The sequence below is a fragment of the Macrobrachium rosenbergii genome, chromosome 57 (assembly GCF_040412425.1).
Source record: "Macrobrachium rosenbergii isolate ZJJX-2024 chromosome 57, ASM4041242v1, whole genome shotgun sequence".
NCBI lineage: Eukaryota > Metazoa > Arthropoda > Malacostraca > Decapoda > Palaemonidae > Macrobrachium > Macrobrachium rosenbergii.
The window spans coordinates 12,630,326-12,644,770 of NC_089797.1; the positions used below are offsets into that span (position 1 = coordinate 12,630,326).

The 14,445-nt window shown below is 44.0% G+C and overlaps 1 protein-coding gene across 1 annotated transcript in view; it reads right to left on the minus strand.

The window, feature by feature from the left end:
• Positions 1–13,929, minus strand: part of TM9SF3 (transmembrane 9 superfamily protein member 3) — a 66,208-nt gene extending 52,279 nt beyond the window's left edge. Inside the window, exons 1-2 of the mRNA XM_067101707.1 lie at positions 13,381–13,929; positions 3,027–3,222 (exon numbers count right to left, since the gene is read on the minus strand). Coding sequence (XP_066957808.1) covers positions 3,027–3,222; positions 13,381–13,455 — 271 coding nt within the window. The 5' untranslated portion in view covers positions 13,456–13,929. The remainder of the gene's footprint in view (positions 1–3,026; positions 3,223–13,380) is intronic.
• Positions 13,930–14,445: the final 516 nt, after the last annotated feature.

A 14,445-nucleotide genomic window follows, 5' to 3' on the forward strand; every position in this document is an offset into this window, starting at 1 on the left:
GCCTATCAGGAGAGGAGCGCCTACAAGGAGAGGAGCGCCTGACGGAGAGGAGCGCCTGCAAGGAGGAGCGCCTACCAGGAGAGGAGAGCCTGGAAGGAGAGGAGCGCCTGCTGCTGGAGGGGCGCTTAACAGGAGAAGAACGCTTCACAAAAGACGACTTGCTGGGAGAAGAGAGTCTCTTGAGGACTTAATCGGAAGAGAGGCATCCTTCCGACGAGAGGAGCTCTTTGATAAAGAGCCAGCAAGAGCAGCGATAGTTGAGCCTGGAGGCCTACCAGGATCTGCTTGGTGGACTCCTGAACACCAGTTGAAGAGGAGGAAGATCTTGAGTCCTCTTCTTGAAACAGGAGAGCCTTCAGGAAAGCGCCCAGGGCTAGAGTCCAAGGCTCTCCTCTAGGAGCCTTCAAGTCCTCTTCAAAGGACGCGACTCCTCAGCCGAACTCCAACCACGTTTAGGAGACGAAGAAGCAGAAGAAGAGAAACACTTCTTTAAGATCCCTTTTCTACGGCGATCTAAGGCAGCCTGGGGCGTCAACAGGCGCTGCCGAAGGGACGCCTGACCGTTGGGGCGCTCTTCATCCCCCTTGCGGCTGTCGACATTCCTCCTCCACTGGGTCTGGGAGTTTGGAAGAGGTCTAGGCCTAGGAGCAATGCGGAGCCGGTCAGACGCCCCCTCCACTACACTGGGGACACTACACAAATCACTATCACTTATCACTTTCTTTTCTTCCATAGCGCATCTGCAACTGCATCTTGAATGGATCAAGCCTTCATAGCAGCCATCTCCGACTTACTAATCCACAGGTTCGATGAAGGGTGAAGGAGCTGAAACAACTGGAGTGACAGGAGAATCTGGAAGAGTGTTAGGATCTAAATCTACCTCCTTGGAAAGAGACCTACTAGCGCTTCTGGAAGAAGCCTTCCTAACTCTGTCCTTCTCCAACTTCTTCAAATAAGAGTTTAAAACCTTCCATTCCAGTTCAGTGAGATTCTCACATTCAACACACGTGTTCTCAAAAGAGCATTCATTCTCCCTACACCTCGAACACACAGAATGAGGATCTACCGAAGCTTTCGGTAGTCTCACCTTACAATCAGACCTTACACACACACGAAACACCGGTGCAACACTCTGATCAGACATTCTTAAGAAAATACCAAAGCCAAAATCAAAAACAGTCCACAAAAGCGTATGCCAAGCCAAAGATCCAATACGTCACCAAAGGTCAGTCCAAAATAATCCTCAGCAAGCGAAAAATGAAAATCAAAGCAGAAGGAACCAACAACAGATGTTGCTGGAACCAGCGACAGAGAAAATCTGACATGAAAACGGGAATGGTTCCTATTCCCGCCACCCAGCGGCGGGTATGGTAGATCACCTGACCTACCTGTCGCGTGTGCCGCGAAATTTGAATTTCTGTCGGGAACGTCGGAGACTATAGCTAAGTATATATCTGACGGGTAAGTTTCATGTACAAAAATACTCAAGCACAACAAAAAAGGAAGGAAATCGCCAGAATGAAGTGCAGGTATAACAGTCGGTAAAAATTTGGGCAGAGGAAGACAATAGTGCATCTGCTCTGGACGAAGGCAATCAGGCAAGTGGTTGCACAACTCAGCAAAGGGAGATGGTGAGGGTACCCGTTGTCCCTCCCACCGGTAGTGCAACTACCGAACAAACTTGTTGTGTAGAATTGCCTGTTCCTGCTTGCGCTGATGATAATTCCTATGTAAGGACCGATGGTTTGTATTCGTGTAGGAACAATGGGCTACTTCACACCAAACTGCTTTTCATTCAATGCTGGAAAGCACAGATGAGTTTTTTCATTATCTTGTGAAATCTCTGAGGTCTTTCTGCCAAAACCTGGCACATTTAATAGTTCTGAATGCTAAATATTTTTCCAGATAAGTGGAAATGGAAATTGCAAAACAGTTCATATTTTAAACAACTATGAAAGTGCTGATTTCAAAAACTGCTGAAAAGTTTATCTCTAAGCTCTCATGAAAATTCCTTTTATTTTGATCATTCCTCATCCAGAGATCGGAGAATCTACATCCTCCAGAATGGGTCACACGAAGGGAGGGGGGCCAACAGAAAGGATGGTGTGGACTTGATGGAGGACACCAGGTACAGAGTAGAAACCTTGGTAACTTCCCTGAGACCATTACTCACAAATGAGCTTAATGGCCTCGAGAACATTCCTCTTCAACTCAGCCTGGCTTGGTTCTCGCACCTTAAACAGAAACCAAACCAGCCAGGCTGGCCCCACTACCTGATCAGGTAAGCAGGAGCACACACACACTGCTTTTATCTTAAGAGCATCAATTATCTTAAGAGCATCATACGTGGAAACATTAAGCACTTACTATGGGCCCACCCCTCATCTCTCTCTCATACATTATTTCTATTGGCATTAATTACTCCAGTATTGCACTGGGATAGTGTTCATACAATACAGCAATATAAAGTTACACATCTTTCAGTAAGTGTGCATGTGTGTACAAGGTATATATGCACACAGCATACACATACACTGCACTGCGCGCTCTCGCTGTCTCTCTCAGATTTTTTATAAAGAATTTATGATTATTTTTAAAAACAAACAATGTTATGGGTATTTTGTGGGTTTTGTATATATATTATTATACCCATCTCCATAATTTTTACAACACACTATACACTTAACAGTGAAAATTAATATCTGGTTTTACAAGTGATATCATGGATTGGTAAACTACATCTTTTAATAAATCAAAAATTAAATGTCAGAACAATAATGCCACATGATAAATGCCCTTGCCTCTGATAAAATATACATGATACAGAACAACTAGGCAATGGCTCGAACAATTCTAAACATCTGGTAAACACACAATCAAATCTCAAAATACTTGACAGTTACCATCAAATTCTAAATAGTAACAACAAATTGCAGCATAGGCAATCAAATTCACACTTAAAAAAATGAAGAAAAAAAAAAAAAAAAAAAAAAACACAGTAAAGGTACAATAACAACTGAACTTACTTTTAAAATCAATGTCCAACCCAGAAAACTCGAGTTCAACACCTTGAAGTGCTTCTCCTAAAGTTTCATGATAATGTGAGATTTTTTCCTTTGGGCCCATGCAAAATGGGAGGCTGTAGTATGAATATGTCTCCTGTCGATTGTGATATGGTCCAACAGTGTTCATCCATAGCACCACTTCTTCTAAATCCTTATACTGCAATAAAATATTTAAAAATTTCAGCAATGGGGATTTCCCAATATCTTTTTAAATAATGCAGGGATTCATTCAGTTTTGGCATAAATTGTATTGACATGTTACCTCAGCAACAAAAATATAAAATTAGCCAATCACAAATCACTAGCATGCATAGCTTTTGAGTATCTCCCAAAAATTTTTAAAACCGAAAAATCTTGTATTACAAATGCCATCAAAACTAGTAAAAATACCTGACTGTTTATATATAGCCTAATCCCCAACAATTTAACTAAGCATTCAGTAGTCACATTTTAATTTTCTACTTTATAGGCCAAAAAAATCATAAATGCTGTACAGAACATATAACTTACAGCTATAAAAACAAGATAGATCAACAGCAGGCAAATTGCCCCCATGTGCATCTGCCTTGAAAACTAACAGAAAGGGAAAGTTTCCTTTCATGTTTGTTGGCATACACCACTAAGGTGGTTCTGTTCCAGGAATGCCAGCAAAGTTAGCAATGCTGCTTGCATCTCCAGAATGTTGATATGCAGATGAATTGCGTCCTTTGGCCATACATCTGAGCGAACAAGCTGTTTAGGTGTGCAACCCAACCCTCCTCCAATACATCTGAGAATAGATGCATTTCCGGAGATGGAGAGCTAAAAGGAGCTTCTACTAAGAGGTTCTGCTAGCCCAGCCACAAAGCAAAGTCCTCTCTTATCTCTGCTCAAGGGCACTTGAGAAATGAGTCTCAAACAAAGACAAGTGGCCACAGATGACCTGCCAAAGGCAAGCTGGTTGTTCCTGTCAGGACTACCTCCTTGAGCTTACTCACACAAGAGTCAAATGGAAAGACTCTTTCTGCTACTGCGTCTATGAGCATGCCCCGCTACTTTGCCTCCCAGTTTACCAAAATCCCCAGCTTTTGGCAATATGAGAGAACACCAAGCCAAAACCAAGGTGAACGCCCAAGAGATCATATGGCTGTCTCGCAGGACTTTAAATTGATAGAAAGTCCTATTGCAGAAAAAGCGAGGTACTTCCAAGAGTTCTGATTGACAGATACCTCAAAGTATGTAACTTTAAGGTCTACAACACACACACAAAATGGTATTTTCATTATAAAATAAGTTTTTAAATATACTTACCTGGTAGTTACATATATATAGCTTTATCCAGATGGCACGGCAGGTGCAACCGATAGATGGTCAGGTGGCCATACCTGAGCGCCCTCTACCAGGTACTTAGAACCATTCCCAATTGTCCTCAGAAATTCCATGCCCCTGTTCTCAGAGGGGAGGAAGATGAGAGGGACCTTTTATATATGTAACTACCAGGTAAGTATATTTAAAAACTTATTTTATAATGAAAATACCATTTTTAAATATCTAACTTCCTGGTAGTTACATATATATAGCTGATTGACACCATTGGTGGTGGGTTAGAGAACCAAAACACCGTTGGGAATTCGTATAATTACTAAACACTAAATATTAGCTGTAAACATACTCTGGTTCTTACCTGATAAGGAAGCTGACTTCATAATTATCCTGCCTCATTCGCCTGCATTCCTTGAGAGACCCAGCGACCCATCCAGGGGGCTGTAGAAAGTCTCTATGGGGCTGTCACACGGTCCTCGACCTTAACATGACTAGACCACCACCCTTGCTATCCTGGCATAGCCATGGACAAAGAGCTGACCACCTGACCCACTAAAATCACTAAATAACACACTCCATAAAACCTAACTTAGACTTGCAACCCCAGACTGTGGAAGGTTGCAACAACCTTCACAGACAACCTGTGAGTTCAAATCAAGAAAAAAGGCAAGGGTATAATACAAAAAAAAGGTTATAGGGTAGAGGCAGTAGTACCCTCTCCAACTACGGCGCCGGAGGCACGTACGGACCCAGGGAACAGCAATCCTCATATTGGGTCTGTACTTCTTTCAGGTAACAATCTGCGAAGATAGATTTGCTTCGCCAAAAAGTCGCCTCCAAAATCGATTTCATAGACCTGTTGTGTCTATAAGCCATCGGTCGCCACAGCTCTTACTTGTGCGCTTTGACTTTGAGGATTGGGAAGCTTTTTTCGTCACATTCTTGGTGAGCTTCCCTTATTAAGTCCTTGATAAAGAACGCCAGTGCATTCTTTGATAAGGGTAACGGTTTCTTCACTGAGCACCAGAGGTGATCTGTCTGACCTCTCATGTTTCTGGTCCTCTGTAGATAAAATTTTAGGGCCCTAACTGGACAAAGGCCTCTCTCTTTTTCCTGTCCTACTAAATGAGACAGCCCTGGTATGGAAAAAGATCTGGGCCATGGTTGAGAAGGGTTCGTTTTTAGCGAGAAAACCAAGTTGAAGTGAGCAGACTGCATTTTCCCCATTGAAGCCTACTTTCTTGCTAAAGGCTTGTAGTTCTCCTACCCTCTTGGCTGTAGCCAAAGCGACCAAGAAAAGGGTCTTCTTAGTGAGATCCTTCCATGAAGCCTTGTCGAGAGGTTCAAACCTATTCGAGGTCAAAAATTTTAGGACTACGTCCAAATTCCTAGAGGGGGTCGTGTTGTCCTTCCTCTTAACTGTCTCAAAAGACCTTATGAGATCCGTGAGGTCCTTGTCTCCCGACACGTCAATATTTCTGTGACGGAAGACGGAAGCAAGCATGCTGCGGTATCCCTTGATGGTAGATACTGCTAGGTTTCCTTGGGTTTTCAAATGCAGAAGAAAATCTGCCAGTTGAGTTAGAGAGGTACTGGAAGAGGAAATGTTATTTTTCCTGCACCATTCCCTGAATACGTCCCACTTTGATTGGTACACCTTGAGTGTGGACGTTCTCCTCGCCTCGTGATGGCTCTTGCAGCTTCCCTTGAAAAGCCCTTCGCTCTTGCCAGTTTTTCGATAGTCGAAAGGCAGTTAGGTTGAGAGCGAGGAGATTTTGATGGTATCTCTCTATATGTGGCTGTCTGAGTAGATCGTTCCGACAAGGTAACGATCTGGGGTGTCTACTAGCCACTCCATCACCTCCGTGATCCATGGTCTCATGGGCCAAAATGGAGCTATCAGGGTCATGCGGGCGTAGTTCGACTCTCTGAACTTCATGACTCTGTCTAGGATCTTGAATGGAGGAAAAGCGTACATGTCTAGTCCCTCCCAATTCATGAGGAAGGCGTCCACTGCCACTGCTTCCTGGTCTGGGACTGAGAGCAGTAGACTGGTAACCTCTTCGTTCTCTGTGTCGCAAAGAGGTCTATTGACGGTTCTCCCCACAGATTCCAAAGCCTGTTGCACACATCGTGATGTAAGGTCCATTCTGTCGTGAGAACCTGTCTTCCTCTGCTGAGAAGATCCGCTCTGACGTTCTTCTCTCCCTCTATGAAGCGGGTGATCAGAGTTAAGTTGTTCGCTTCTCCCCACAGCAGGAGATCTTTTGCTGCCTCGTAAAGGGAATCGAACGAGTGCCACCCTGTTTCCTGATGTAGGCCAACGCTGTGGTGTTGTCTGCGTTGACCTGTACAATCTTGTTCTGGACCTTCTCCTGAAAGTGGACTAGTGCAAGATGAATGGCCACCAGTTCCTTGACATTTATATGCCATTTCTTTTGATGGTTTTCCCATAGACCTGAGATCTCGCCCTTCCCCAGCGTTGCACCCCATCCCATGTCCGATGCGTCTGAATACAACACTAGGTCGGGGTTCTTTTGTTGAAGTTCGAGGCCTAATTGAAGTTTTCTGGGGTCGTTCCACCAACTCAAATGATTTTTGATTCCCAGAGGGATCGGAATCCACGTCTCCAGATCTTGGCCTCTTTTCCAATAGCTTGACAGATGGAACTGAAGTGGACGTAGATGTAGTCTTCCCAGGGAGACGAATTGTTCGATCGAGGAGAGGGTCCCCAGCAGACTCATCCACTCCCTCGCCGAACAGGTCCATCTCCCTAGAAAGAGCTTCACCTTTCTAAGCAATCAGAATGCGAGAGGGGCTGGAAAAGCCCGAAAAACCACTGACTGAATCCTCATCCCCAGGTAGATGATGTCCTGTGAAGGCGTTAGCTGTGATTTGGCTAGATTTACTACCAGACCTAACTGTTGCGTCAAATTCATTGTAACTTGTAGATCCTCCAGACACTTTGCTTGCGACCTGGCTCTGATTAGCCAGTCGTCCAGGTACATCGAAACTGTATCCCTTTTAGATGTAACCAGTGAGCTACGTTCGATGCCACTCGAGAGAAAACGAAGGAGCCGTGCTTAGTCCAAAACAAAAGTGCTCTGAACTGATAGGTTGTCCCGAGATGCACAAACCTCAGATATTTTCTGTAGTTCGGGTGAATTGGTGCGTGAAAATACGCGTCCTGTAGGTCTATCGAAACCATCCAGTCTTCCTGTCTGGTGCCTGCTAGGACTGACGCAGATGTCTCCATGGCAAACTTGACTTTGCTTACGTACTTGTTCAGTGGACTTACGTCCAGAACTGGTCTCCACCCCCCGAGTTCTTGGGTACCAGAAAAAGTCTGTTGTAAAAACCCTCTGACGAGAGGTCCTTTACCTCTTCTATTGCTGCTTTTGATAGCATCTGGGTCACCTGTTCTTGAAGAGCTGCTGCTTTGCTCCCAGTAGGTAGCTGTCAACTCTAACGGTTCTTGTGAAAGAGGGGGCTTCCTTAGGAAGGGAATCTTGTATCCTTCCTTCAAAACTTCAACTGTCCAGTCGTCCGCTCCCCTTTGGCTCCACTCTTGCCAAAAGTGGGATAACCTGGCTCCCACTTGTGTCTGGAGGTTGTTGTGATCATTTCTTGATTTGGGTTGCTGCTTGGGGTGCTACGACGGTTGTCCTCCAGCAGCCATTCTCTGACTTCCTCTCGAAAGGGCTCTCCCAAAAAGGGCTGACGCATAGGGAGGAGCTTCCTTGTCCTTCCTGGCTAAAAAGTTTGCCGGAAGAACTTTCCTAGCAGTCCTAGTGATCAGATCTTGCGTTGATTGTTGCGCAAGGGCTGCTGATAAATCCTTAACCAGCTCTGAAGGGAAGAGCTGTTTAGATAAGGGGAGCATACAACAGTTCAGATTTCTGAGCTATAGTCACTCCAGAAGACAAGAACGAACACAGCATAGCTCGTTTCTTGATAACACCTGCTGTGAAAAGGGCAGAAAGTTCGACCGACCCGTCCCTCACAGCTTTATCGAGACAGGCAATAAGGTGCATTTGCGTGTCATTCTTCTGATCTGAAACCTCTGCAAGAGCTGCAAGAGTCCAGTCCATCAAGCTGAAGACTTCAATAGTTCTGAAGACGCCTTTCAGCAAATGATCTAACTCCGAAGTGGACCACAGAACCTTGGCTTTTGTCATGGCTGTTCTCCGTGAAGAGTTAACGAGTCTGGAGAAGTCCCCTTGGGAGGAGGCAGGAACTCCCAAACCGAGAGCTTCCCCAGTCTCGTACCACATGCTGGATCTAGAAGCCAATCTTGTCGGGGGAAAGGAAAAAGTTGTCTTTCCTTGTTCCTTCTTCTTCAAAAATCCAATCATTCAGTGTCGAAAAGGCTCTCTTCACTGATTTGGCCAACACTGTCTTCTTGAATGAGGAAGACTTCTGGGTCTACCCATCAAATATTGCGAGGGAGGACTCGAGGTACGGCCTGTTGAAAATCGTTAGGAAATAAGTCCGCCAAAAGAGTAAGGAGTCTTTTCAGATCAGCGGCATGAAGAGTTTCTTGAGTTTCCTCTTCCGAGATCTCTTCCAAAGGATCCGCTATTTCGATGTCGAACGAGTATGTATCGTGCTGCATTGTCCTGTGCGGCCATAAATGCGTCCAACTTGCTGCGAGGGAGCTTCACGATCCTTGTCCCCTCCCGTCACTCGTGCGGCTTGTAGCGGGGAAGCGTCTATGAGCGCTGCAACTTGCCGCGAGTTTGTGTCTTGCTGGCTGTTAGCGTCTTGTTGTTCTGATTCTTGCCTTACCCTCTTCTTGGGTCTGTTGACGTCCTTAGATTCCTTCTTGTGTGCTTCTTCTCTTAGTCCTTGCGACTTGTAAGAGTCAAAAAGAGACGCAAGGGACTGCTGGACTTCCAACAAGAACTTTACTTGAGGTGCCACTTGCTGCTGGGAAACAACTGGAGATGGCACTGCACAAAAGCTTCCACAACTTCGGAGACTCTAGCTGGGATCTTTTGATGAAGAGGTGGTGACGCAGCTTGCGACACGTCCCATTCTGGGGCGGGGAGAAGCGTGAACTGAAGTAATGTACACGTCTTCTTCCTCCGACGAGATATGCGTCTTACGCCTCTGTTTAGGCGCAGAAACGCCGTCTTCTTCCGACAGGAATCTCTCTGGAGAGCTCCATTTGCTGCAAGAGGGTTGTTGGAGCGGGAAGGGGACCTGCATCTCTTGATAGGTCTAGATTCTAGTGATTGACGCCAACCACGTCTGGGTCTAGCATCATCCGAGGAAGACGAACACGTCCTCATCTCGCCTTTCCTGCGCATAGGGGAGCGCCCTGGGATGCGTCAACAGGATCGTTCGAGGACGTCCGCTCGTTGTTCAACGTCTCTCACCTCCCTTAGCCTGTCGGCGTTCCTTCTCCCAGGGTTGGGGAGCATGGAAGAGGTCTAGGGCTAGGAGCGTGACAGACACGAACGGACGCACCCTCCACTGCACTAACACTGTCACCGAACTTTTGTTGCAAACTATGCACTGCCCCCCACATCACTTACCTATCCGAAGAAAGGGATTGCACAGAAACTCCTATGGCCGAAATAGCAGCCATTATATCCTTTAAAGACGGATTACTTACTCCCGACTCCGCAGGAGGATCGGGTACTATAACCTTAGGGTTAGGATCAGGAATATTAGTATCAGACAAGTTAGAAAGGACTTGACTATCAGAAGACCTAGCTGAAAGGACACTGGAAGATCTAGCTCTCCTAATTCTGTCCTTTTCCAATCGCCTCACATAGCGATCATACTCTCTCCACTCTTTCTCGGACAAACTTTCACACTCCTTGCATCTATCATCAAATAGACACACATGATCTCTGCATTTCTTACAAACTGTGTGGGGATCAAGAGCAGCCTTGGGAAGCCGGTTCTTGCATCCCCTAACACACATTCTAACAACAGAGTCAGCCATCTTGAAAAGCAAGTACAAAGAACAATTGTTACAGTCAGAAACCGACCAAATAGGCTAACAATGAGAAAAGAAAAATCCAGGGAAAATCCAAAATCAGCGAAAGCCATCAACGAAAACCAAACAAGTAATGGGTACTTCACCAATTGTAGTAAAGCAAACCAAAGTAGAGCGAATTTCCAACGTGTTGATAGAACGACGGCAGGGAATTTCTGAGGACAATTGGGAATGGTTCTAAGTACCTGGTAGAGGGCGCTCAGGTATGGCCACCTGACCATCTATCGGCGACTGCCGCTGAATTTTGAATTTCTGCCGTGCGTATGGGATTTAATCGGCGGGATAAAGCTATATATATGTAACTACCAGGGAAGTTAGATATTTAAAAATGCAGTTTCCATACCGTAATGAGCATGAGACAAACTCGTTCAGAGGGGAAATGTGGATGACTGGTCTCTGGCCACCAGCTGCCTTCTCCAACAGGAAAAGGAGACTGCAAAACCCCAGACAGTGGTTCTTTACGACTTCTAAAAAGCCTTCCTCCATCATCTCCTCCACATCTTCTAAAAGGGATAGAGACTCTGGAGTCTGAAGAATACATCTGGAACAGTATAATATATACCGGTAACTGAGTAATGGAGAATGACAGTCCTTGAAGGGAATCTAGTAGCTGCTGTGCAGAACTGCAACTACCCAGGACTTTGTCCTGTCTCTGCCACATTGCTCCATGGCTCAACAGGTATCCCCCTACTTGTGGCAGCTGAGAAGGATAGCCAGCCCCAGCATCATCCTCCTTTCTTCTCCCCCTTCCCTCTTTTTCTAGAGGGATACAAAGGCTCACTGCCCTTTCACTCAGATGAAGACTGGGCTACTGGTCTGGGCTTGGGAGGGACAGGCTTCATCCCTACTACAAGACAGCTGGGTAATTCTAAAGAGGAGCTCTGTACAGAGATAATGTTTATTAGTGAATTTTTTTACTTAGTGTTTATTAGTGAATTTTTTATTTAACAGTATAGAAAAGGGTGTATATAATGCAGTACTGGTGAGATAACTTCAAAAATTTATTTAAATTACGTGAGATACCTATACTGTCCTTTATGTTTTTATGAAGAAAAGCATTGCATGGAGCCATATTTAGTATAAGCCCCTCAGGGATTAACATAAAAACATAAACAAAAGGTAGACAATTTCTCATAAAATTTTGGTGAATTTCTCAATTTATCTTACCCTTTACTATATTGTTCCGTCAAAAAATTTCATTAATAAACATCTCTGTGCAGAGCTCTTCATTAGAATCACCAAGAGCTTGGCCTGGGTACCTGAATCATCATCAGAGGAGTGTGTATGGCAGGCACCATCCCTCCCATGAATAACCGAAAAGGAGCAGTATACAAAGAAGGTAGGCGAAAAAGAATAGTAAGGGCAGGAAGAAAAGAACTGGGAGGGTTTGATTGGAAAGAACCGATGGAGGGATTGGTCCCTCCTGGGGAGAAAGGTGAACACTTCCTAACCTCCTCCTCTCAACTGAACTTCTTTCATCATGAGAAATACCCAACCAACATACTTTCAAAAATATACTCAAGTTCAACAGGCAGCCTAGCAGAAGGTGCAGCACAAATCTGCACTAGACATAGGTAACAGCAAAACAAGTGCCTGGTGATGGCAGGTGAGTGGAGGGTAGTCCTGGAAATTCTAAGGATGAGCTCTGCAAGGATATATTGTTTATTAATGAAGTTTTTTGACTGAACAATACAGACAAGGGTGTAAATGAAGTATACAGGTGAGATACGTTGAGAACTTTAGCAAAATAATGTAAGAAATTTACAGTCTTATTTTTTTAGGGTAATCCCCAAAGAGGGTGGTACGGTACTAAACATGGCATCCTACATAGCTTTTGTGTAAAAAATATATATAGTAAATTTCTAAAATATTCTGGAAAATTTTCCAAGTTACCTCATCCGTACTGCATCATGTACATACTTTTCTATATTGTTCAGTCCAAAAATTTAATTAATAAACAATATCTCAACATGCAGAGCTCTTCCTCTTAATTACCCCCTAAGACCACCAAATAACTACACTCAAAGTTCAATGACTATCTTTAACCTGGTTCAAGCTGAAGGATATTCCTACATAAAAGGCTCTGGTTCACATTTCCTGGGGCGCAAATTAAAAAGATTATAAACCTGTAGTAAAAACACAGAAATAATTGGGAATGGAATATAGAAGTTAAATCGAAAGCAAAATGGTTATAAAGGTGTAACAGGAGGAAAACCTTGCAGGTGCACGTTGAAACAATTGTTAGGAGAGAGTAAGAAGTAAGATGGAAGAGAGAGAATGTGAACAGAGGTACAGCAAAATGAATGAAAGGAGTTACAGCTAGGGGCTGAAGGGACGCTGCAGAGCGCCCTATGAACGCCTACAGTGCAACGCACTGGGTACACTGATGGCAATAGGCTTACCCCCATACTTGGCAGAATAAATTAGGCCTTTGACTCGTTCATTTTGACCAGTGTATTTGTCCTACTTTGGGCAAAACTCTCAATCGAGAGGATTTTGTTCAAACTGAATTTTCCCAAGAAGGTTTTATCCGGTAATAAGAAGTCAAGGTTATCAAATTAACTAGGCTTGGGCTACTAGGCTAGCATTAGCCTAGTCTAGTTTCTAGGCCTATAAAGCCATTTCAATTTGTCAATGACAAGTAAAGGGTTAGTCTATCAAGAGCTTATACACGGATTGTCATTAAATGGTATTCTATAGCTTTCTTTGGTTACGTCGGCGAATCTATTGTTTTTAAAAAAACAGATTTTTGAAGGTTCAAAGTTGGAGCGTACAATGGCCTACTTGGAGTTGGCCAACATCATCACCGTTGCAAACCCAGGCTTATCGTAAGTGCAATAATCAACCACATTAAATCAACATCAAAACGAACCGAAATACATTTAAATTCCCGTCATATTCGCGATTTCCGCACAGGTCACCGATGAGTGAGGTCAGCCTGTGGGCCACGACATGCATGGAAGGCCCCTTCCTCCGGTATTTATTTACGGTCCAGTGACTCACCGTGTGGGTGTGCTCGTCCCCTACGACGACGAACAGGAGGTTGCAGACGATAAATAAGGTCCTCCACGACAACATCTTCGTGTGTTTTTGGTAAATTTGGGAAGTCTTTCAGGAATGTTTACACTCGCACATCTCGAGTCTCGACTCACGCCACGTCAGCTCGGCAGATGGCAGCAGTTTGACATCTGCTTACATACAACACGAACACCGCCAAACCGCCGCGGCTGTTTTCTCTTCTATACAATCGCCAGATCTTGTTTGCCCATCTTCAAGAAGCATAAATAAATCTGTATGACAACTCAGTGTTTCTATTATACTAACTACGTGCATGAATAATTAGTCGTATGCTTCGTATAACGGGAGCACGACGCGAAACTAGAGAGCCTTATATGCAACACTTTATTCCGTGTTGGAGTGTCTCTAATATCAGAAGACGAACATCCTGCGATGATTATATTCAGTTTTTATCGTCGTTTTCCTCGTTTTAGCGAGTTTTTTTATTTTATTTAAGACTGTTAGTGTTGTATAGCGATTAACAAGTGGGTGTATACTACGATCGAGATTTGATATCACTATTTATCGAGATATTTGATAAGGGGAGAATTATTGTAGGGAGGCTTTTCAGATGATGTCAAAATCAGCAAAATTACCTGTATGCCATCATTGCTTCAAATGCGAAAGAAAAATATAACAAGGAGTAAATTTGCAAATACCTCAGTAGAAAATGCAAATAAATACTTTTATTCTTATATTTGAAATACGAAGTTTTAATTTATGTATTTGGTCATGTTACACAAGCAAAGTCGCGTTTGCTGTCTTTTAATAAAGAAAACCAAGGCTCGAATTAAAGAGTGCTCAAACCTGCAACCAAGATTTTGGAACTGTGAAAAGTTAACTATTGTACAAATATGGAAGGTTCTGAGTTTGGTTCATACTTCAGAACCATTGTTAGAGGCGATATTTTATCTTATCTTCAGTTTTGATCAGTGGCGTACCTGGCATTCCATCAGTGGGAGCGCCTAGGCGGGCCAAGATATTTTTGGGGGGCCAAAGAAAATTACACAA